The following is a 24,791-nucleotide window of genomic DNA, read 5'->3' as shown; positions in this document are numbered from 1 at the left end:
CCGACGGGGGGGGGGGTGAGGACGCCGGCGTGACCAGAGGAACCGTGGGGGAAGCAAGGCCTTTGCCTGGGTGGGGGGTTCACTGGAGGCTGCCCCCCACGTTCTCCCCTAGCAGAGGCTTTGCTTCCACTTTAGGGCTGAAAACAGACAGATTTTCCTCTTCCCTCTCCCTCCTGCCAGTTTCTCTGCCAACTGTGGGGCGCATCTGGGCATGGAAGCCCCATGCTCCCTTCGTCTCGGCTCTCTTCCACAAAGGACCTCCTCAGCCTGGTCCTCCCTCCCTCCCCATGGCACTTGTTTCACAGCAGCGCCGAAACCCTTCTGCCAGTCCTTCTCCCAAACCCTTCTTCCCAAGGCCTGGAAGAATCCAGCCCCTCCATCATTGTGGCAGGAGAGGCACAAATCCCAGCTTCGCGGGGCGCCCGCCGTGCCCTTGCCTTCACGGGTCACTGCCCGCATTGTGGCTCGGTGCTCCCGTTTCCCGAGGGGAACCTGGCCACATTTCTCTGCTGCTAAAGGGATTCCGCTGTGCTAAAGGAAGAGGGTTTTGGGGTTGTGTTTCCCACCCACCCCCAAGATAAAGCCATGGCTAGGGTGAAGCAATCACACATGAGCTGTCATAAACACTGAGAAGACCAGAGACTGCAGCTTTACAGATAACCCAGGTTTGAGGAGCCACAGTCTCCTGTTCTGGGGTTGTCTTCGTTTTAAAGCCTTAGTGTCTTGTTTCCATTGTGTTTTTACCTTCATACGCATTCGCTGCCTTCTCTGTTTACCCCTTAGCTGTAGGGCTAAGTCAGAGAGAAGCTTCAGGCAGAGCAATCCAGGTCAAGCTAAAAAGATACGAAGTCCTTCATTGAGAACTGACCTGGGTGGACTCCTCCATCAACATGTGTACACAAGCCTTGGCCGCTCGTGATCCTCCCTGCCGCCAGCAGCTGTGTTTGTACAGCACCTAAGACGAGGACATCCGGGGCTGGCAGGAGGGCTGCTCAGCCCTCCCCAGGGCAAACACACACTGGCACTGTTGCCTGGTCTGCCCGGAAGACTCCCATACTGCAGGAGATCCCCACAGAGCACTCTCATCAAGGATTGCGTGGTGCAAGTTGGCCCTTGGCCTGGCAGATGTGGTTGGTAGCATCAATTGGCATCTCTGGTGCAAGACAGTACACAAAATGATCATTAGGGGATTAGCCTGCAATTCCTCTTGCTGCCCGGTTTTCTATATGCAACATGATTGTACAAAGAATGTCCATAAAAAAAGCTTCAATCTGTAGATAGGGTAAGCAAGTTCCTTCCTACATGGGGCTAACTGCATTCAATGCCTTTGGAAAAACCTGAGGATAGAGGTGCCTCTCATGCACACTGCCTGTTACTCCCTTTTTCTCCATCACATATTTCCATCCTTTCTAGTGGCTTGCCCCAGAATAAGTGTGTTATCCCACTTGAAGGGAACGACCTAGCTGACTTGCGTCAAGCGTTTTAAAATGACATGCAGCACTTGGCCTGTGAGCTTTCAGTCATGGCAGGATAATGAACGGGACTTGATAGTTCTCCATTGGCTTCTGTTCGGCTGCTTTCTAATTTGCTTCTCATCTGTGCCTCATTATATGTCCAGATTTTTGTTACTTATCTGCTGCAGTATCACATCTTTAGCATGCTTACCATTTTCCCCCCAGATTGTTCTTTCAGATCCTGTAAAAATTATTCTGTGTTGCTCATTTTACCTCAGGGTACCTTCCCCTCTTGGGAAACTCCTTCTCAAATATCTTGTTTCAGTTTTTCTAAGCAAAATTTGGGTTTGTGTCTGCGGCCAACATTGAATCTCTCATACAAACTATCTAGTCTACCCAAATAGGATAAAACAATGACAGGATGAGAAATAGCTTTACACAAACACCAATTCTTTTGTAAAACATCAGGGCGCGATTGCAAATGCTATTGTTTTTTTTTAGGACTGTGGTAGAGTGTATCGCCACAACTTTAGTCAGAGTATGACACAGGGAACCCAAACCAAGGGGGCTGAACATGGTCATTCATTTCCAGATAATAATCTGATGTCTGTTCCAGGCATTAAGACATCTGAAGCTACTTAGTATTTCAGCAAGTAGTGTGGTTTGCTGCAGAGAGATGCCCTTAGGTAAAGGCATCATGGAAATTTTTCGTAGAGGACATGCAGTTAATATCCTCAGAAAAGGTCTGTGAAGAATTCATTTCATTTTCAGCTGCTTTTTGTAGTAGTCTCATAAGCTCTGACAAGGTCGAGGCGAAGAGTTTATGGCATCTACTGTGCCCTTCAGTGGTGGGCCAGCCTTTAAGGCACGCCAGACTGCAGCAGAGAGCCTTCCCACCCCCCAGCTCCTCTATTAAGGGAACTAGACAGGCATGTTTGTGGTCTCTCTTCCCAGACAGCTTTTTTCCGGCACCCAGGCTCTAATGAATCTCAAGATTAAGCGCAACAATAAGCAACACAGGAGACTAGGCCAACAACACGGTAATTGCAATTATCCCCAGGTTTCTGGGAAACCCAGCGTAGCTCAGAGCTGATCTAAAGCATGACAGAGAGTCAGTGGAGAATTTATTTTATCCCTTTCAGCCCTTCAGAAAGACCGCCCGGAAATCCGATAGGATGTCAGCCCAGGCCCACCCTTCTTTGCAGGGCTGAAGCATTCTGTTTGTGGCAGCCTTTGTTTGGCAGGGGGGAGAGGGCAAGCAGCTGCTGAGTCTCCGGTCAGACAGAAGAAGCTTTCAGTGATGCTGGCTTAGAGACTGTCATAGAATCATAGAATTACCCGGGTTGGAAAGGGACCTTTAAGATTATCTAGTCCAGCCATCAACCTAACTCTGGTAAAAAACAACAACAAAAAAAACCACAACACTAAACCACATCTCTAAGCTCTGTGTCTCCCCGTCTTTTGAATCCCTCCCGGGATGGTGCCTCAGCCACTTCATTGGGCAGCCCATTCCAATGCTTAATAATCCTTTCAGTGTAAAAATTTTTCCTAATATGCAGTCTGAACTCCTGCTGGCACAACTTGAGGCCATTTCTTCTTGTCCTATCTCCTGTGACTTGGGGGATGAAACTAACTACTACCTCTCTACACCCTCCTTTCAGGCAGTTGTAGAGAGTGATAAGGTCTCCCCTCAGCCTCCTTTTCTCCAGGCTGAATAACCCCAGCTCCCTCAGCCTCTCCTCATAAGACTTGCTCTCCAGACCCCTCACCAGCTTCATTGCTCTTCTCTGGACCTGCTCCAGCCCCTCAATGTCTTTTTTGTGGTAAGGGGCCCAAAACTGGACACAGCACTCAAGGTAGAGCCTCACCAATGGCCAGTACAGGGGGACACATCACCTCCAGAGTCCCATTCACCATTGATATTGGCAAATCTGGAGACAGATATTTTATCCTGGAAAAAGTTCCCTGCAGGTTGGGGTTTAAAGCTCTGGTGCCCCCAGCAAGGAGGACAGCCCTCACCCACTCAGTTGCATGGCCTCCAGCCTAGGTGCAGAGGCACCGAAATACCTCGGTTAGCCTCAGAGAGGAAGAACTGCAGCTGTGTAATCACCATGTGCCAAGCCACAAACGCCTCGGGGGAAATTCTTGCGGAGAGCACCTGGCTGAACCGGAACACGGCCTGTCTTTTCTGCGGATGTAAAAATTCTAGGCTTTTATATTCCTCATCACCTAAAGAATCGTACCTGACCCTCTGGCGTCCTTCAGGCAGAGCCCTCACCCAAGCCCAGGCAAAGCCAAGATTGCAAAGGCTGGACCTGTGCCTGTCTCCTCCTGCTGTGTTTCTGACCTGCGCCATTTCTGTGATCCTGCAGCAGAGTGCAAGTTAGAGCAGCTTCATCATCTCCCAGAACCGGGAGAGCACAAATTGGTTGTTGTAAAGCCCCTTTGATTTCTCCTTCTCCAAGGAAGGGGGGGTGTGGGGGGTGTGGGGGCTGTGTGTCACTCAGCCAGAAGGTAACTCCTGGGATTTGCTGAGGGACTTGGAAAACTAAAACTGGGAGCTAATCTAATCTGGAGTCTGCCCCACAGTCCTTAATTTATTATCTGGAAATTTGGAAAATGCAACTATCTCTAATTAAAAACAAGAACCATTTGTGTGTCATGGTTAATGCAGATTTATTTCTGGCAATATAATAAATTCAGCACAGATTGGAACCAGCTGTCCCAGCTGTAAGTACCTGAAGCTCCCCCTCCGTGTCACCAGGCCTAGGCCTCGGAGGCAGTCATGCTGTAAGTCTCACTGGCCAAGGGGACAGCTCAGCATTGTCCTTGCTTACACAAGGAAATAAATGCTATTAGGCAAGGACTGGCAAGGGAGCTTGGTCATGGAAAACCTGAGAGCCAAATCAATCTGCTTACAAAGTGATTGATTCCTCCAACGTGGAGAGGAAGCAGGAACAAGGGCCTATGGATACAGCGGAACACATTTTATTAGGGGAAAAAAAAAAGTCTCTCTGGCTAACATCCTTCAGTAAATCTTCATTTGTGCTCCTGTCATTCCTGAAAGTCATAGTGCAGAGATAAATGTGTCCTATTCTAACTGGAAGGAAGTTACACGAAGGTGGAGACGCTGATCTTCCCCAAACCTCAGCTCTGCCACCACACGCCAAGTCTCCTTGCATCGAGGCAAAACACCAAAGAGGAGTGAACCTGAAAAGGCACCTGCAGCTTCACACCACTCCAAATATACAAAGGCTTTTTCATATCCAAGGAAGAGTAGAACAGGCTATTTCACTTCCCTTCACCCATTTCCCTTCTGTCCCGTCTCACCTATTTGGATCGTAAGATATCTGGGGCAGGACTACCCTGTGGATTACAGCTACACAGATTTTTATTGCCACCTGGAGAAAAGCTGTGTAAATATTGCAGCTTTTGGTCCACATGCCTTCCCTCCAGGCAGTCCATGCACCTCATGTAACTATTCAGTGAAGTGGTAAGATACCGGGTTTGATTATTACCTCGGCAATGGGAGAATCTGTATTGTGCTTAGCTTTCCGCAGACACCACATAAATCATTGGCATTCTCCTTCCCAACAGTTGTGAAGAGCTCTTCCTCCACAGGCCTTGAGATTCTTATCACAGAGAAGCAGAGAGGGGAAGATTTTAGCTGAAAATACTTCACATTAAGAGACCTCTGGTTTCTTTCCTTTGTAAATGTGGACAGCTGAAAATACTTCACATTAAGAGACCTCTTCCTTTGTGAGAGACCTTCTTTCCTTTGTGAACGTGGAAGCTACACAGTCAGCATTTCCATTTACAGTCTGATAATACACAGAGAAAAATTCTCGTAGGATGTAGGTTGAGATGATATTTTAGAGGAAGAGAAAAAGGTATTTTTGAAAACACGTCAGTTTCTTTTACATTTTGTTTTTCTCTTGAGCAATTCAGCTGCCAGCCACAGCATTTGGTCCCTGTCAAGGCAAGTCAACTCCAGCCAGGACATTTAAGTACGACAAAGAGGTTTTTTGTATTGTTTTTGAAATCAACTATTGTAATCACTAGAGAGTAAAGCATCAGGTAACAGGGTGCTTTTTTGCAGCAGAGTTAGATTACTTTCAACATGCTTTGGCTATCACCAAGAAGAGGCACTACGCACATTTCAACCATGGTAAGTTACAACTTAAAAACATTTGCGTAAAACCCACTGCATCTCCTCTGCCCAGAGGATATTCTGTTGGCGAGGGTGTAGAAACAACAAGTTCTCAGGCAGGAATTACACTGCAAGATGAAGAACACTTCGGCTTTATTACACCTTGAAAGAGCATAAAGCCAAGACACGGTCAACCAAAATAGTGAACAGAGCACATTTAGTGATGAGCAAACCCTGCTGAGTTTTCTTTCACATCCATCAATTATGCTTTGCAAATCAGTTCTTTGAAACAAGATTATCAGCTACTGCCACAAACCAGGACATTTTGCTAATAGTAGCACTGATAAAACTTCCCTGAGCCCTTTCTTTAACGTAGCAGACTTAACACACAGAGATTATTAATTTTTTTCTACTAATACTGAAATGCTGTCAGCATTCTCGGTTGGATAAATCCCTTCCAAACACTGTTGCATGTTAAACTCATCGCTGCATTTAACACTACTCACAGCTGTATTTCAATAAACAGCAAATTAGCTCCTGCACAGGCTAGTTTGCCAAAGTCCCTGGGAGCTTCTAGGCCATCAGACACTAAACAGGAAAATATTGCAAGCAAAAAAAACCCAGCTAAAACACAGAATCCCTTACCTGCTGGGAATTGTGGTGGCACAGCCAACAGCAGCCCACTACGATTACCACCTTGGGGCCAAAAGAGCTCAGGTTTGCCAAATTTAAAGGCTCAGCCCCCGCGAGGCATGCTAAGAGAGGGAGCAATCCTCCTCTGAGCATAGTGAGGTGCATGGGGAGAGGGGACAACAGCAATTACAGAAGGCTCTGGTTCTGAAGCCCTCTTGAAAATTACTTTTGTGAGGTTTGGAGGGTCAGGAGCTTGGACCCGAACTGATTTAGTCACAAAGAAAAGTTTATTTAAGTGCAGCTCCAATGAGTGACAGATGCCTACCCCCAGCTTTCCTGCAGGCAGGCCTCCACACAGCCAAGCACCGCAGCTCTTCCTCTTCTCTCCTGATTGTGTGTCAAGCCCAGGTGGGCAGAGTGAGCTGTGATTTGCTGTTCTGTCTGACCCGGGCTGAGATTGATGCTGATGGGGTCAGGCTGCAGCTGGTGTTAACTGTCACACATGCCCAGCCTGACAGCTCTTCTCTATATCATGTCATAACATCCTAGAGGCATCCCCCTTCCCCTGCATAACTCAGTCTTGGAGGGAAATTTGAATTTTGAGATGTGTGAGCTTGGTGTTGCCCTACAGGGGCCTGATCCTGCCGTGGTTGTCCCAGGGCTGCCCATTTAGAAGGCATCCAGGCGACACGGTCCCTGGGGAGCTGCCTTTGGAAGGCCCTTCTTTGCCTGGGGTGGTGAGGAGCCAGGTTCTCAAGCTAACCATGCTCTGTTTCTGTCAGGACAGTAGTGAGGCAGCAGATGGAGCTGGACCCTGGGATGAAGAAGTCACCAAGTGGTGGGGAGAGTGGAGTTCCTGGTCCACCTGCTCCCGGTCCTGCGGGGGAGGCGTGATGTCCCGGGAGAGGCACTGCTTGCAACAGAGGTGAGTTGTGTCCCAGCTTGAGCCCTTGGCCAGGTCTCAAGTGGCAGAGGGGAAACAAGGTGCCCCTGACCTGCGTTTTGGTGACGAACCTCCTGGGTTTGTAGAGTTGGCTGTTCCCTCTTCTGTGGCCTCTCGAAAAGGAAAGTGGCTGTTTTCCATGGTGTAGGTGGCAAGGAGATGGTGGTGGGGGAGGGCTGATAAGCAAGAAGCACCCTGCAGCAGGGTGGGCAACAGGCCCCCTGAACACATCACCCACTCAGTCTGGCTCATGTGATGGGGAGCAAGGGGTTGGTCCCCTCTTGGGGTCTGCAGGAGACTTGAAGATGATGGGGTTGTGGGCTGGAGAAGGCTAGCTCTATTCCTCTTCCCCTTTCCTTCTCAAGCCATCGCTTGCCATAGCTGCTTTGACCACCCTAAACTTGATTTGCAGCCAGTTCCTATGCTAAGGATGTGGGTACATATTCCCATCAAGACCTCTGGGGACTTGATTTACTCCTGGCAGCAGCCAGCTCAGCCATGTCTCAGCAATTTCCCCTCTTTATTCCGTGCAGAGCTTGCAAGTTTTTTTCCCCTCTGTCATTTATCTGGCTGTCACCTAACAGTGTCTCCATTTGTCCCCTACAGCCACATTTGTCCCCTACGGCTGCTACAGTCCTGGTATCAGTTGGACTGGGTTTGCAGGAGTGGGGAGAGCTGGGGAACTTCAGCTGCCTGAACTCCTGCTGTCCTCTCCAGGTCACCTTGCCACCAAGCCTTCCTCCTCCTCAGGCATCTCTGCTGCTCCAGGGTCCTGAGATATTAATGAGAGCCAGTGTCCTGCAGCACAGCATGCTGTCCTCTCCAGGTCACCTTGCCACCAAGCCTTCCTCCTTCTCAGGCATCTCACTGACAGCATAAAGCCAAGACACGGTCAACCAAAATAGTGAACAGAGCACATTTAGTGATGAGCAAACCCTGCTGAGTTTTCTTTCACATCCATCAATTATGCTTTGCAAATCAGTTCTTTGAAACAAGATTATCAGCTACTGCCACAAACCAGGACATTTTGCTAATAGTAGCACTGATAAAACTTCCCTGAGCCCTTTCTTTAACGTAGCAGACTTAACACACAGAGATTATTAATTTTTTTCTACTAATACTGAAATGCTGTCAGCATTCTCGGTTGGATAAATCCCTTCCAAACACTGTTGCATGTTAAACTCATCGCTGCATTTAACACTACTCACAGCTGTATTTCAATAAACAGCAAATTAGCTCCTGCACAGGCTAGTTTGCCAAAGTCCCTGGGAGCTTCTAGGCCATCAGACACTAAACAGGAAAATATTGCAAGCAAAAAAAACCCAGCTAAAACACAGAATCCCTTACCTGCTGGGAATTGTGGTGGCACAGCCAACAGCAGCCCACTACGATTACCACCTTGGGGCCAAAAGAGCTCAGGTTTGCCAAATTTAAAGGCTCAGCCCCCGCGAGGCATGCTAAGAGAGGGAGCAATCCTCCTCTGAGCATAGTGAGGTGCATGGGGAGAGGGGACAACAGCAATTACAGAAGGCTCTGGTTCTGAAGCCCTCTTGAAAATTACTTTTGTGAGGTTTGGAGGGTCAGGAGCTTGGACCCGAACTGATTTAGTCACAAAGAGAAGTTTATTTAAGTGCAGCTCCAATGAGTGACAGATGCCTACCCCCAGCTTTCCTGCAGGCAGGCCTCCACACAGCCAAGCACCGCAGCTCTTCCTCTTCTCTCCTGATTGTGTGTCAAGCCCAGGTGGGCAGAGTGAGCTGTGATTTGCTGTTCTGTCTGACCCGGGCTGAGATTGATGCTGATGGGGTCAGGCTGCAGCTGGTGTTAACTGTCACACATGCCCAGCCTGACAGCTCTTCTCTATATCATGTCATAACATCCTAGAGGCATCCCCCTTCCCCTGCATAACTCAGTCTTGGAGGGAAATTTGAATTTTGAGATGTGTGAGCTTGGTGTTGCCCTACAGGGGCCTGATCCTGCCGTGGTTGTCCCAGGGCTGCCCATTTAGAAGGCATCCAGGCGACACGGTCCCTGGGGAGCTGCCTTTGGAAGGCCCTTCTTTGCCTGGGGTGGTGAGGAGCCAGGTTCTCAAGCTAACCATGCTCTGTTTCTGTCAGGACAGTAGTGAGGCAGCAGATGGAGCTGGACCCTGGGATGAAGAAGTCACCAAGTGGTGGGGAGAGTGGAGTTCCTGGTCCACCTGCTCCCGGTCCTGCGGGGGAGGCGTGATGTCCCGGGAGAGGCACTGCTTGCAACAGAGGTGAGTTGTGTCCCAGCTTGAGCCCTTGGCCAGGTCTCAAGTGGCAGAGGGGAAACAAGGTGCCCCCGACCTGCGTTTTGGTGCCGAACCTCCTGGGTTTGTAGAGTTGGCTGTTCCCTCTTCTGTGGCCTCTCGAAAAGGAAAGTGGCTGTTTTCCATGGTGTAGGTGGCAAGGAGATGGTGGTGGGGGAGGGCTGATAAGCAAGAAGCACCCTGCAGCAGGGTGGGCAACAGGCCCCCTGAACACATCACCCACTCAGTCTGGCTCATGTGATGGGGAGCAAGGGGTTGGTCCCCTCTTGGGGTCTGCAGGAGACTTGAAGATGATGGGGTTGTGGGCTGGAGAAGGCTAGCTCTATTCCTCTTCCCCTTTCCTTCTCAAGCCATCACTTGCCATAGCTGCTTTGACCACCCTAAACTTGATTTGCAGCCAGTTCCTATGCTAAGGATGTGGGTACATATTCCCATCAAGACCTCTGGGGACTTGATTTACTCCTGGCAGCAGCCAGCTCAGCCATGTCTCAGCAATTTCCCCTCTTTATTCCGTGCAGAGCTTGCAAGTTTTTTTCCCCTCTGTCATTTATCTGGCTGTCACCTAACAGTGTCTCCATTTGTCCCCTACAGCCACATTTGTCCCCTACGGCTGCTACAGTCCTGGTATCAGTTGGACTGGGTTTGCAGGAGTGGGGAGAGCTGGGGAACTTCAGCTGCCTGAACTCCTGCTGTCCTCTCCAGGTCACCTTGCCACCAAGCCTTCCTCCTCCTCAGGCATCTCTGCTGCTCCAGGGTCCTGAGATATTAATGAGAGCCAGCATCCTGCAGCACAACAAGCCCATGGGGGCTGCCTGCCCCACACTTGGCCCCTTTCCCTTCTGCATGAACGCACAGCTGAGTGGAGGAAGCCCAAGCTAGGGCCCTCAACCTGTTCTCCTTCCTGCAGCAGAAAACTTTTTTTTTCTTCTGCTGGTTGGCAGCATGGTGAGGGTCCAGATGTGCTGCGGTACATTCCGTCTGGACGCAGCCTCCCTGCCAACTGGGCTTGCCAATGTCTCTGCCACTGCTCCTCCTCCCCAGCACGCTGTGGCCATCATGGGAGAGCAGTGGGAAACAGAGGACGGGAGGGAGCCTGGGGCTGTCCCACACTCTGCGCAGCCAGAGCAGCCCTTCTGCCCTTTGCCTGCTGCCAGGAGAGAGATTTTTCCTTCCATTTGGCATCTCTTCTATCCTTGACTCCACAGCTGGGGAGGGATTTGCTGTGGCATTTTAATGCAGGGTTCAAGTCTGATTTTTTTTTTTTAAAAAGCCCAGCATAAAACCCTGCCAAAAGGTTTCTGCAGTTTCAAGGAAAATGGCTTAAGTGTGAGACAAATATGCCCACAAAACAATCTCTGCCTGAGTCTGCAGGTAGCCTCTGCTTCAGCTGAAAAGGATGGCAGTTTTCAAGTATTTTGGTGCAAATTTAGGCTTTGCCTGCATTGTGTCAGGCATTGCTCTGGAGGTACAGCTGCAGTACCTCTAGCCGCTCCAGCTTGAATGTGCCTGTGGGGTTCTTCTTTACATAGTGCATCCTAAGTTCCCAATACTGTTAATGCATTGGCTGCTGCTGATTTTTACACAGACCACATTGCCTTAATTTGTGGTCTCAGCCATTCTCCCTATGTCTTCCCGACTTTCAAGAATTTTTTTGCCTTTGCATCAGTCAAGGAATCCAGTATCCCCTGGGTAATTCCTGCGGTCCAGAGCTAAAACATCAAGTGTTGAGAAATTCCTGTGGTTTTTGTTCATCGTTGGCATCAAGCTTTTTCTCCTAATCTTCTAATGTGGCAAGTCCCCATGAGAGTTCATCTCTCTGCCTATTGCACAGCAAATCCTGAAATCACTGAATATCCTGGGTGCTTCCATGGGAGTGATGGATCATCAGGGTCTATTGTCCTTTTGTCACATTAACCCTTTAGGACCTCAGAGTGAAGGGACACAGTGGTGGTCATACTGCAGCTGCTCCCTGTCTGCTCAATCTGCCCCAGAACAAGAGTAGCTTAAAATCACTTTCTACTTAAGAGCACGGAAAACGTGTTTCACAGGAAATGTTGGCTAATTTAGATCCAGAAAGCTTTGCTCTGATAAAATGCCTGCCTTGCTTCTCCCTGTTAACTTCTCTGCTGTCCTCAACACATTAGTACTTCACAGATCTCCAGCTTTACACAGACCACATTGCCTTAATTTGTGGTCTCAGCCATTCTCCCTATGTCTTCCCGACTTTCAAGAATTTTTTTGCCTTTGCATCAGTCAAGGAATCCAGTATCCCCTGGGTAATTCCTGCGGTCCAGAGCTAAAACATCAAGTGTTGAGAAATTCCTGTGGTTTTTGTTCATCGTTGGCATCAAGCTTTTTCTCCTAATCTTCTAATGTGGCCAGTCCCCATGAGAGTGTCATCTCTCTGCCTATTGCACAGCGAATCCTGAAATCACTGAATATCCCGGGTGCTTCCATGGGAGTGATGGATCATCAGGGTCTATTGTCCTTTTGTCACATCAACCCTTTTGGACCTCAGAGTGAAGGGACACAGTGGTGGTCATACTGCAGCTGCTCCCTGTCTGCTCAATCTGCCCCAAAACAAGAGTAGCTTAAAATCACTTTCTACTTGAGAGCCCTGAAAATGTTTCACAGGAAACGTTGGCTAATTTAGATCCAGAAAGCTTTGCTCTGATAAAATGCCTGCCTTGCTTCTCCCCGTTAACTTCTCTGCTGTCCTCGACACTTTAGTACTTCACAGATCTCCAGCTCTATTTATGCTCTGCAGGCTCCAGATGCCCCAGGGAACAAACAGCACCATGTGTGTTGGTCAAGCCAAGCGCTACCAATTGTGCCAGCAGCAGGTGAGAACCACTTCGCTCTGATAAAATGCCTGCCTTGCTTCTCCCCGTTAACTTCTCTGCTGTCCTCGACACTTTAGTACTTCACAGATCTCCAGCTCTATTTATGCTCTGCAGGCTCCAGATGCCCCAGGGAACAAACAGCACCATGTGTGTTGGTCAAGCCAAGCGCTACCAATTGTGCCAGCAGCAGGTGAGAACCACTTCCAGTACTGACTGGTCCTTACTAAGGGATGCGGGACTCAGGGGGTCACACTTGGAGCTGCCAGAGCACCAGCATTCGGGGTACGACTGGTCCATCAGAGGAGTGCAGACCAGGGGTATGATCCACTCCTGGAGTAGCTGACAGTGTGCCTTTGAAGATGTGGGAGATGGGCTTTACTCTCTGGGACTGAGAGGTGGGGAAAAGGATAGAAAAACATACCTGTTGTGGGGTGGGGGGAGGGATGAAGCTTTTCCAGTGTGCTTTTCCCTTTGCTGGAAGTAATTTTTGCATGACTGTTAAATACAGCTGTTTGAGGGGGCCTTGCCAATGGATGCCTGGCCTTTCTGCCTGGATTATGGCACCTCAAAGTCCATCACTGAATCCTTCCGGGGTGGACAGGGTTTTTTCATCTTCCAAGGATGCAGCAGGGACAAGCAGCTGTCACAACTGTGGCTGTGACATAGGGAGCTTTTGATCACATTTATTCCCTCTGTAGCCCTGCCCAGCCAACACAGCAAGCTTCAAACAGCAGCAGTGCTCCAGTTTCAATGCCAAAGCCTTTGGGAAGCGCTACTACCACTGGATGCCCCTCTATCCAGGTGGGTTTCCACAGCTTCACACAGAGGATCAGGGTGAGAAAACACCCACAGGATCTTCTCAGACACAGGAGAAGGGGAAGGTCCTAGGGGACAAGGCATGGATGCTCCTGGCTGGTCTGGAAGTGCTTCCCTATGCTCCTTGCTTTGGAGAAATCGTTCCCTGTCTCTTCACAGAACCGCTCCACCCAGCCAGGCCTCCTCTCTCACCACATTGCTCCTGTTTTGGATCCTACTTCAGCAAGCACTGGTGGGCAGACAGGACACAGGCTTCTCTGAGTTGTCTTGGCTAACCAGCAGTCATCTTGGCAGAGTGGGTGTTCACGCTCTTTGTGCCTTCTCCCATTTTGGCTGCCTCTGTCACCCAGCATGCTTCCCACTGGGTTGGTGGTAGGTTGTTCTGAACAGGATGCCCGTCTGTGTCCTGCACAGGCAAGACAAATTGCATCACGTAGGTTGTCAGGTGGCCCTTGAGGCCCAGACTGAGCTCACCTAAGATATTACTCTCTGTCTGGACCCACATGTTTTTCTCTTTCCTTTAGCTACCAAGGGACAGAGAACATCTGCACCTCTAGCTTCACTTGCTCAGCTACGCAGAGCTACCAAGGGACAGAGAACATCTGCACCTCCAGCTTCACTTGCTCCGTGTAGCTGGTCACAGCCCTGCACACGCAGTACCCCTCGTACAGGTCTTGCTTGCTCTTGCATATTTATATGTGGCCTGGGATCTACTGAAACAGATTCCCATGTCTGGCACAGGGGATGGCACTGCAAAGGGGAGGGGGTATGGCAGGGAAGAGGGTTTTCCAGCAAGAAGCATTTCTGCTCAGCATGGTCCCCAGCTGCAGCCTCATACCCTAGTATTTTTAGTACTACAAAATCTGTAGCTTTGAGGTTTCATCTCAAGCAGCAAGAACATCCAAGGTGGTATCAAACCATCAATATGGATAAGAGGAAAGTCCCCTTCCTCACTGCCCGTCTCTGAGCACCTTGATCTGCCTGGTGACTTTCTGCCTCTCTCCCTTCAGATGATTACACCAGTATCTCCAACAAGCCATGTGACCTCCAATGCACTACCCGGAGTGGAGAGAGGCAGTTGATGGCCCGAGCCCAGGATGGTACCTCCTGCAAGGACAGGACCTATCAAGGGGTCTGCATCAATGGGAAGTGTGAGGTGAGGCTCTGGGAGGAAGGAGTACAGAAATCAGGATTGTAAGTGTATGGCTGGACCTGCTGGCCATCGCAAGGCCAGGGGTCTCAGCAGGGAATTGAAACTGAGGTCTGGCTGGGAGTAATTACATTCACTCTTGAATTGCCTATGGGCTAGAGCCAGCAGGGAATTGAAACTGAGGTCTGGCTGGGAGTAATTACATTCACTCTTGAATTGCCTGTGGGCTAGAGCAGAGAGGTTCACACAAAAGGAATTAGGTACATCCACATGTTCCCACTGAGTGACAGCACTTTCCTCCCAGCAGAGAGACTAGAACTGCAGGTTTGTTTTCATAGTCATTCAAAATGTAAAAAAAAAAATAAAAATCTTACGTTTGATTTCCCCCTCAAATGGTAAAGATGAAGGTTGATTGTATATAGTGTCACAGAGAAGTGCCTTACAACCTCAGGCAGGTTGCCTTTGATGGGGCATCTCCTGGAGGTTGATTTGCATCACTAAATTAGTGAGGAGGACATGCCTAAATGCAGAGACAGAAGGAATTGAAACAGCTTACCCCGGTCTTACTCCATTCACCTACACGCACAAGCCCCTGCCCCAGGTTCAGGGGCACAATGTAGATGGTCCTAAGTTACACAGGTAAATTTCTGCTGCTGTTGGATTCATTCATTACTTCACTCCAACCTAACATACACAAAACCCCCTGAACCTCACCAAAAGAGGATGGTGGCATTTCCTGAGAAGACCCTGGCCTGTGGAGATAAGCCAACCCCAGGAAACCCTCTCTTGTTTTATTCTTTGCAGCCAGTTGGGTGCGATGGGAGCCTGTACTCACCCCGGACGATGGACAGATGCAGGGTGTGTGGAGGGGACGGCAGCACTTGCCACCGTGTCTCGGGCAGCTTCCGAAAGGCAATCTCACAGATAGGTACTCCCTGCTACCACAGTCTGGAGACTTCACCTGCTACTTCTTACCACCAGCTGGCATGGAGGGTAACTGGCTTGAATGCGGGTAGGAGTTTCCCAGCTGCTTGGTGGAAAGAGCTGAAGAGTGCCACCCCTGCTTAAATGCCTGTATTTTGTCCTTTTCACTTAATCATCAGAGGAGATTGGTTTGATGGGCTGTATATTAGGCTGGTAAGGTTTCCCTTCACCTCTTTACAATAGGAAGCAGCTGGGGATCTATTTGTTCCTATTGATTTTGGCATCTTGCCCAACTCAGATAATGTGAAGAGATCAATGAATCTTCTTTTATTTGTGCTACGTGTTCATTTGAAATTTAAGCTCCAATGATGAGGGTCACAGGGTTTGTTTCAGCCTGCACTTAGTTTCTTGCTTTCCCCAGTCCTACTGCTGGCACAGCTGAGGGACCATCCCTCTGAAACTGGGCTGAGATTCATCTCTTGCAACCTCATGGCCCATTCCTCCACCCACAGAAGGAATAGACTGTGGTATGCTCATTAGTAATTAATTAACTGTGGTTTGAGGATGTTTTGGAACATGGTTTCACGCTGTTGTTGTTTCAGTAGTCTGCCCTACTCTCTGCAGACTAGAAAAGCACTCGTTCCCCTTTCCAGAGTACTGTTGTTGTTTCAGTAGTCTGCCCTACTCCCTGCAGACTAGAAAAGCACTCGGGCCCTTTTCCAGAGCGTGGGTAATGGTGCTAACCCCTCTAGCAGTACCAATACAGTTTTGGCCTCCCGTTCCAGTCCTCATAAAATCTTACAGAACGGACAAGACCTGCATTTCTAAAAGGAAATACAAGCTGCCAAACCGCGTAACTTTAAGAGCCTTCTTATTTCCTCTCCCTTTAAAGGTTATTTTTTATGCCACTCCTGAGACAAATTCTGTTGAGTCAGGAGCTGAGGGGACCTATGATCTTTCCCATCCTCTGTTCAATATCAGCCCTGATCACTAGTAAGCTTTCTCTGTGCCCTTGCCAGAAAGAGCATGAGAGCAAATTCATCCGCGCATTTAAAGCCAGACTGTTACACTTGTGCAGTTCCTTCCTGACTCCAAACCCAGCGGTGCTCAGGCTGAGCCTGCCAGACCTGTAATGGTGATCTCTAATGGGACTTCAGAGGGGAGCTGGGATTAGAGCTCACAGACTGGTGCAACGTGCATTTATGACCTTAGCGTCCTGCCCCTGAAGGGCAGTGCCCTCCTACATACACACTTTTCCCACAAGCTGCTTTTCCTACCCAGACTTTTTTATTCTCTCCTCATGGTTTCCTCACCCTCTGTTCTCATTCCTCAGGTTACGTGTTCATCACCAACATCCCTGCTGGTGCCACAGACATCCTCATCATTGAGCGCAGGAAAACAGAAAACATCCTAGGTAAGCAGAGGAACCGGGTGGATGTGGAGATCCCAGTTTAGCTCCCTGGGCGGTGGGAGGAGGGCTCTGAGCACTCCCATCTGTGCTGCGAGAGAGCTATCTGTCAGCATTTCCCCCAGGGTAGCACAGGGGCACTTCATCTCTCTCTAAACCGAATCTACCACATCTCCAGCAGCCAGCGGCAGGAAGGGTATTTGGAAACCAAGCTCACTATGGGCAATCTCTGTTGTGAAGACATTTGTGCTCTTGTTGGAAAGGGAAATGAAAGCAGCAGGCATTGAACACTGCTGATCTGACCTGATGCAGAAGATGAACGCTGGAGGGCCTACGGTCTTTTTCTGTTGGGCTTTTCTCAATCAGTGCCAGTGCAGCTCTGGTGTTCTGCATGGAGCATCACATTTGTCCATTTTCTCTCTCTTTGAAGCACTCGCAGATGAATCCGGGCATTTCTTCTTCAACGGCAACTCTGCCATTGACAACCCCCAGAACTTCAGGGTAGCTGGCACGATCTTCAAGTACCGGCGGCCCTCGAGCCTGAACTCAGATGGGCTGGAGTATATCATAGCTCATGGGCCCACTAACCAGTCTCTGAATGCCATGGTACGTGAGGACCTCTTGCTTGTCCCAAAATTGTAAGCCTCCCTCAGACAAAGGGAATATTAAGCTGGTTCCCAAGCCAAACCTGAGTGCATAGGTGGCTGAGGAAGCCCAATACTGTCTTGGGGTGGTTTCCTCTTGGATTTATGAGGATGCTATATTCTCTTAACATCTGTCACAAAATGGATGTGGCTAGAAGAGGTCTCTGGGAGATACATGTCCTTAAAATACAAATGTGTTTGTTTTCTTTTGATGTTTCCTCCAGTACTATAATTTTAATGGGAAAATGCCACACATAACTTATGATTACACTGTACCACGGACACCACCTCTCCGAACTGCAGCCCCTGCCGTAGACAGACCTCTCTATCATCACCTACCAGAGACCAGCCAGAACCATCCCGTTCCAGCCAACTCCAGAGCTGCCCAGGACTTCAATGCCACCTGGCTCTCCCTGTCACCAGATGACACCAGTGAACAGCTTCCTCTAAGAGAAGGGCATGAAGATTTAGGCTTTGGCCACCCACACTTCTTCCAAACCAACTCCACCAGTCAGACGCAGGACTGGGGCTGGGAGCAAGGTGAAGAGAAGGAGAAGTATGACTTCCAGATAAGACAAGTCTACCATGCAAACACAGGAGAGGAAGAGGAGGAGGAAGCAGCAGCGATTGGTGGAGAAACAGAGTTGGGTTCGTTGCTTTGTTTTTGCTTCTCTCCCATTTTGTTTATTGAAAGCAGACATCCCACACTGGCCGTCTTGAAATCTAAGATGGCTTTACCATCAGGGCGGGCAGGAGGGAATGATGATTAATAGTGGGTTGGAGACTGTCAGGGAGCAGCAATGGCCAGTAGTTGTGTAAGGGAGGGGGAGCTGGGAGAGGGTGGCCTCAATACAGATCAGGTAGTGCCGTCCCATGGCACCTGAGCTTGGCAAGCAGGGCAGTGACAGCAACAGGTCCCAGCCATAGTCAAAAGCAAGGTGACAAGTCAAATTTGAGGTCAGTCTGGGAAAGCCAAACAACAATTTAGGGACAAAGTAGACCTGTGTCATTGCTCAGGCCAGGACTGAAGGCCAGGGCCTGAGCTTAAATGGAGCTCCTGAGCAATGGGCAGAAAGTGTGTGAGGTTGGTCAGGGCAATTAAGGCCTCTTGGTGCACCCTGGTGGCAATTTGTGATTATGAGGCCAAATACTGAATATTTTTGCCTTGTTAAATACCACACGTTGAAGTGTAAGCCATCCGTTGTAGTTAAAGCATTCCTGTCATTTTCTGCAGCTCTCAGGTTCAATCAAATTTCCATCAGCACAGCTGTACCTTACAGCATGAGGAGATCCGAGCTCTCAGAGAACAACCGCATAGCATCTTCCAGGCTTCGTCTCTTCAGGCGACTGTGTCACCGAGACCCACACCACACTGCCTTCTGTAGGGAGCTGCAGCACCTGGCAGCCAGGCTGGCCCCGAGGAACTCCACAGCAGGACTATGGACCGAGACAGCTGCCCGGTGGCCACAGGGCCTCTACAAGGCGCCGGCCCGTAAGAACTCACTGGAGGACTTGAAGGTGGAGGCATTTGCTGGGAGTCAGGGGGAAGCAGCCAACTACAGCAGGATGGCATCTGTGGAGAGCCCTTTGCTAGGTGCCAGCCCAACCGCGGACATCAGCCAGGCAGAGCCTCTGCAAGCCCCTGGCACTGAAAGGTGGCACTTGATTTCCTGGCAAAACAGGAGCGTGGTTAGCTGGGGAGGGAGGGTCAAGCCTCTGGTAGTCTCACTGCTGTCTTTGATGTCCCCATTCACCAGTGTCTATCCGTGGCAGCTGCAGTGGATGCTTGACCAATGGTGTGTCCTCCAAAGAGTGATTGTCACAACTGGCCTGACACTGAGCTCCTAGAAAATATTTCAGGTCCCCCTGCCTCTAAGGGATCCATTTAAATGTGTGCAGAAGGACCTGCAAGGCCAACACTGATGTAATTCTCTAGCATGCCACATAAACACATTTACCACCACATCATGCACCTTCTGTCCCATTCCTCTGGGCACATAAGCTTCTGTAACTTCAGTAAACATTTGGCAGGAGGCTGAGAGCAAACTTTTAAACATTTCTAGCAGGCCACATGTGAACTCTCCCCACCACGTTATGTGGTGCTAAGAGGGACCTTGCTTGAGCTCCCCTTTCCAACCTAACGTCGTACCTCTCAAGGCGATAATATGAACTGAGGCTGAGGGCACCTGCATGGTCGAAAGACTATAATATACACAAGACTCATTATGAACGTTGCCTCCTCTCAGAGGGATGTTGATCCATGGCTATCCGCAGCTTTGCTAGTTAAATTCAGGAGGTGGATCAAGGCTTTACACTCTCTGGTCATCAGTGTTCATCTTGCCCAAGGTTGGGTAGATGGAGAGCAGAAACACTGGGTTTCTTCCCATTTTCAAAGACAGTGGGGAGGAATTTCACTATATATTGTTTGCAGCAATTTTTCATTTTTTAGCTCATGCCACCTCCTTTTTCCACAGCAATGAGTTTGATGTGAGCCCCGTGGGCCATGATGACATTAGTTTGGCTGACATGTATCGGTGGAAAGTCTCGGCTTATGCCCCCTGCAGCTCCACGTGTACTTCAGGTAGGTTTGGCTTCAAGTGATTGATCATGTGAGGTCCTTGTTGGCTGCTGGAGAGAATACTGGTATTTTTTAAAAATGGCAGGTAGACTTTCAGGTGCAGTGAGCACACCAGTAATTTAATCATGGTGGGAGGAGGCCATTGGATCTGATGGAGCCTGACCAGGAGGGTATTGATTGCCCAGCAGGTATCAGCACCTCCTATGCGATGTGTGTCCGGTACGACGGAGTAGAAGTGGATGAAACGTACTGCGATGCCCTAACCCGACCAGAACCTACTCACGAATTTTGCACAGGGAGAGATTGCCAGCCTAGGTGAGTGGAAATGACATCAGCTGTCCACGGGGACAGCATATCTTTTTAAGGATCATTTTCTGCTCAAGGTATGCAGCCATTTCTGGGCTGAAAGATACCCTTAAACAGCTAAGCCCTTGTATCCCCTTGTAAGCAAAAAAAAGGGAAGGAACTTGCTGTCTAAATTACCTGCTAAGGGCAAAGTTGGCTTTCAAGACCAGCACCACCTTAACACAGATACATACATGATGAGCAGATTCATAGCAGCAGCTACTGGGTGAGGGAGTCCCAGGCGTTGAGGCAGTCCCCAGCCACCCCGTGGTCCCTTGTCCCCCTTACCTGGGTTTTCCTCTGTGTTTTCTCTCCTGGGGACTGCTCGTGGAGGTGGGAGACCAGCCGGTGGAGTGAATGCTCCAGGACCTGTGGTGAGGGCTACCAGTACCGTACTGTGCGCTGCTGGAAGATGCTGGCTCCAGGCTTTGACAGCTCCGTTTATGATGACCTCTGTGAGTCAGCTGGGCTGGCCAGGCCCATGGAGAGGAAAGCCTGCAAGAACAAGGCCTGTGGCCCCCAGTGGGAGCTCTCCGAGTGGTCCGAGGTAGGCAGCAGGGGAGCTTTGCTCCCAGAGGTAAGGAGCCAGAGCTGGGCTGGGGCCTGGAGGAAGGTGGCTGATGGATGTTGGGCGCTGAGGAAGCCCAGCTGCATCCTGGGGAAACAAGGACTGCCTTTACCCGTGGCTCCGCTCTTCTGGCAGTGCTCAGCAGACAAAGGCCATTGCAAAACATTTTTCTAAGGTCACTTCTCAAGCAGGATGTTGACCAAATGGAAGCCCTGCTAGCAAGATGCTTTGCCTCAAGGTGAGGCACCCCAAGGGTGAATGGGGATACAGAGAAGCTAAAACCCAATTGAAATCCCTTATGGCCCAGTGGCTTTGAACAGCAGTCCAGGCATCAGCACCTTGGAGCACTGGAGCTCTAGGACCCAAAGTAAATAAGCAGCAGAGATAGAGATGGACCCACCTTCTTCTGTCCCTGCTGGGGCCCTTCCTCTCTCCTTTAGCGCAGCCAGAGGGAAAGGGGAGGAGGCATGGCTTCCTCCCTTGCCTTTGCTTGTCCCCCTTGTTCTCCACGTCTGAGCCCCAGGGCTGACTCCGTGTGGCCATTGCAGTGTTCAGCCCGGTGTGGCACGCAGGGGACGATGAAGCGGGAGGTGCGCTGCTCGGTGGAAGCACCCCTCTGCGACGAGTCTCAGAAGCCCAGCAGCGAGAAGACCTGCACGGGTCCTCCCTGCGACCGCCGCTGGACCACTTCAGATTGGGGCCCGGTGAGTCCAGAGAGTCTGCTTCTCCTCCCACCTGATGCCAGGGGTGCAGGGCTGGTGGGAGGGGGCAGGTGGGCAGTCATGTTGCTGCTCTCTTCTGGCAAAGGCTAAGCTAAAGAAACCAGAATAATCTGTATTTTTCCCTCTCCGTGCTCTAAATTTTGGTTAGCTGTGAAGCAAGTTCCATTCAATAATCTGGGAAGCTCACGGCACCTGGAGAAGGGAAGCCCCTGACCAGTTGTACCTCTAAAAACCCCTGGGGTCCAGTGCCACAGTCCCAATGGCAGGGCTAGGCTAGACCCAGGACTAGACCCAGGTCTCCTGGTACCACTGACCCTGAACCCTACACCTTCTTGCTTTCGGAGGTGTCTAAATGCCCTTTATTCCTCCAAGTGCTCAGGTTCGTGTGGTGAGGGACGCATGAGCCGCTTCATCGCATGTCGCAACCTGGAGGGCAAAGTGATCTCCAACTCACAGTGTGACCCAGCCACTAAGCCCCTGGCTGTCCATCCGTGTGGAGACAAGAACTGCCCCGCACACTGGGTGGAGCAGGAATGGGACCAGGTAAAGCCAAGCCCAGCCCTGTGTTCTCAACCCTCCTTTCCACCCTATATCCCACAGGAGATGGTGGGAGCTTGGCTCCCTTGGCAGAGCAAGGTTGTATGGCGTGACCTCCAGCCATGGAGCTGTGCCCTTGTGCTAGCTCCTTTTTTCTAAAAAAAGGGAAGGCCACCCCATAGTTTTTGTCATCATTTGCTGCCTTCTCATGGACTTCCATTGGAGGGCAGCAATGTCATAAGGAAACCTCTCCCACCTCTGGCTCCCAGCTGGCATTTGCAGACATCTCAGCAGAGCTCTTGGTCCAGAAATTGTACTTACCCCTCCCAAGATTTTGGTCCCACCAAAGGTAAAGCCTCAACAAACTCCGAAAGACAAGCTGAGCTCCCCGCTTTTGCGTGTGCCAGCTTTTTGCCTTTGCTATCTTCTCTGGGATGATCAGCTCTTAAGGACAGATGCAAGCCAGCTGAGCTTCACCTGCTGTGGTGAAGAAGGGCACAAAGCAGTGAAATCTCAAAACTAGCAACTGCCTCCATGGGCGTCAGGTTGCAGAGCTGAGCTAGGAATCAGATCCTGCCTCCTGCTGCTTCTCTTGGTGGTGTCTTGAGAGAGTGAGTCCTCCCAGCTAAGCCTGCATAGCTTTGGGCTCAGCAGTACTTGTCCATGCAAATCACCTGCAGTGCGCCAGTTTGGTTCCCTTGGGCCCACACAAAGCTTGTCAGTACTCCAGGATGTAGGTTGCTGCACGAATATGCTACATGGTTTTTGAGAACATGGACACACATAAAATAAAACAGAAACAGCCTCTTGTAGGCTTACCTTGGCTGCTCCGGGTCCCTTGTGGTAGCGGCTCTCAAGGCCAGCCAAGGTGAATTTGGCATTCCCAGTGCTGGCTAAACACTAATTAGCAGCTCTTGTCTTCGTTCCCCAGGAAATTTGGCTCCTTTGCTTTGGCCATCCATCGCTTTTTGTGACCTGAGAAGCACTACTTCCATTAGACTAGTGTTAGCACCTGCATTAAACACCTTGCTTCTGGGCAAGATGCCATCTTACCTGCAGCCTGAAGCTCTCAGCTGATGAGCATCATTTGTTACCTGGCTGTTTCTTTCTCTTTCCCAGTGCGATGCCAGCTGTGGGCGAGGGATGAAAACCCGGGTTGTCCTGTGCGCGGGCCTGGAGAATGGTGTGTACAGGGAGTACCCCGAGAAGCGCTGTGAAGCCTCTCAGAAACCTGAGGAACAAGCCGCCTGTTTCAGGAGGCCATGTTCAACGTGGTTCACTACCTCCTGGTCTCAGGTAGGGCTCGGGGTGGTGGGGAAGGGGGACGGGAGGCCTCATAACCCTGAGGTTCATGAAGCATGACTTGCACTGAGGATTTCTAGCAGCCTGTTCTGCTGAGGGCTTTGTTAGGTCTGGATGGGACCACGAGCTCTGCTCTTCTGCAGACCAGGCAGCGGGTGGAAGGACTGACATGGGAGCTGGGGAAGACTAGAGCACCTGGATTATTGCCTTAAGCAAGAGCATGCACCACACTGTGGGCAATACAGCTGTGTCTCCTCCTTTGCCAAGAGTCAATGTTCTGTCTTTCCCTGCTTTCCCTTGATTTTAACTGGGGAATGGGTGGACAGGGGAAGCTGGGCCTGGCTCGCAGTAGCCATTTTCTATCACAGCATCAACACTCTAAGCAAAAATAATTCTGAGTTGCATTAAAGAGAGAAAAGCAAACTCCTCGCTTGCTCTGCCCCAACCATGGCTCAGGGAGGCTCTCGAACAGCAACAAAAAGGGAACATAATTTTGTGATCGGTGTGAAATTTGACCCAAACCTTAAAGAACAGTCTCCAAAGCAGGGACTGGGAGGCCTCACTGGAAGAACGCACTTGGGAACTATAGAAAAATAAAAAAAATCCTTCTTGTGATCCCTTTCCTCTCTCTCGATTCCGACAGTGCAGCAAGACGTGTGGTGCTGGCGTGCGGCTGCGTGAGGTGAAGTGTTACCAGGGGGAAGCACTGGCTCAGGGCTGTGACCCCACTTCCAAACCAGAAGCCAGGCAGACCTGCCAACTCCAGCCGTGCCCCACAGAGGCACCAGGTAAGCCTGGGAGGTCAGGGAGGGAGAGGAGCCCTTGGGAGCCCTCTGCTCTGTCCACCTCTTTGCTGGGGATGCACATCTCCTTTTTAACCCCCTTCTGCCGATGCTTCTGCTCCCCAGAAGAAGACTGTGAAGACAAAGCGACGGCCAACTGTGTGCTGGTGCTGAAGGTGAAGCTGTGCTCTCACTGGTACTACAGGAAGGCTTGCTGCTGGTCATGTCGGCTCAAGTCACCCTGACTGCTGCCAGGCCATACTTCCCTTCCAAGGTCAGGGGCAAGAGCCCCCTTGAGCCAGACTTTACCACTTGAAGCCATCTCACCTGGCTTGGCTGTGGAGCCATTCCCTGTAGACCAGCCAGCTCAGTGAGGAAGGATTCCTAGGACTTAGTCATCGCTGTTTCCTCTCCACCAAGAGGATTTTACACAAGACAAACCATCAATTCCTAGAAAGCTACTGAGAAGGCAGTTGGGAAAGCCTGTCCCTGCTGTCGTCATCTCCGACATCTCCCTAGCTGGAGGTGGTGGGACGCAGAGGCCACCCCGCAGCTGGGCGCAGACGACATCAGCCATCTCTCTGGTCTGCCCTGCAGATTCTTCTACAAGGACAATTTCCAAAACACACCAAAAAATTCTGTGTCACAATAAAGAGCTAAACTTTAAATACTGGGATGCATGTACCTAGGCCAGAGGCA

The 24,791-nt window shown here is 50.2% G+C and overlaps 1 protein-coding gene across 6 annotated transcripts in view; it reads left to right on the top strand.

Annotated features, from left to right (window-relative positions):
• LOC106888801 (ADAMTS-like protein 2) overlaps positions 1-24,743 on the top strand; it is a 25,510-nt gene extending 767 nt beyond the window's left edge. Inside the window, exons 2-18 of one of the 6 annotated variants that reach the window (XM_014943293.1) lie at positions 7,020-7,162; positions 12,431-12,506; positions 13,015-13,117; positions 14,143-14,288; positions 15,087-15,210; positions 16,540-16,620; positions 17,045-17,220; positions 17,483-17,906; positions 18,493-18,913; positions 19,733-19,839; positions 20,025-20,151; positions 20,515-20,728; positions 21,298-21,453; positions 21,844-22,014; positions 23,128-23,304; positions 23,954-24,098; positions 24,219-24,743. In XM_014943293.1, the coding sequence (XP_014798779.1) occupies positions 7,020-7,162; positions 12,431-12,506; positions 13,015-13,117; positions 14,143-14,288; positions 15,087-15,210; positions 16,540-16,620; positions 17,045-17,220; positions 17,483-17,906; positions 18,493-18,913; positions 19,733-19,839; positions 20,025-20,151; positions 20,515-20,728; positions 21,298-21,453; positions 21,844-22,014; positions 23,128-23,304; positions 23,954-24,098; positions 24,219-24,337 (2,910 nt within the window). In that variant the 3' untranslated portion in view covers positions 24,338-24,743. Of the gene's footprint in view, positions 1-7,019; positions 7,163-9,283; positions 9,441-12,240; positions 12,317-12,430; positions 12,507-13,014; positions 13,118-13,291; positions 13,428-14,142; positions 14,289-15,086; positions 15,211-16,539; positions 16,621-17,044; positions 17,221-17,482; positions 17,907-18,492; positions 18,914-19,732; positions 19,840-20,021; positions 20,152-20,514; positions 20,729-21,297; positions 21,454-21,843; positions 22,015-23,127; positions 23,305-23,953; positions 24,099-24,218 lie in introns of those variants that run through there. The other 5 variants (XM_014943294.1, XM_014943292.1, XM_014943295.1 and 2 more) reach the window with 5 other exon arrangements.
• The last annotated feature ends 48 nt before the right edge of the window (positions 24,744-24,791 follow it).

This window comes from Calidris pugnax, unplaced genomic scaffold (genome assembly GCF_001431845.1).
Source record: "Calidris pugnax isolate Ruff unplaced genomic scaffold, ASM143184v1 scaffold63, whole genome shotgun sequence".
NCBI lineage: Eukaryota > Metazoa > Chordata > Aves > Charadriiformes > Scolopacidae > Calidris > Calidris pugnax.
Note: the sequence above shows the minus strand (reverse complement) of the source record. Positions and strands in the feature narration are given on the sequence as shown.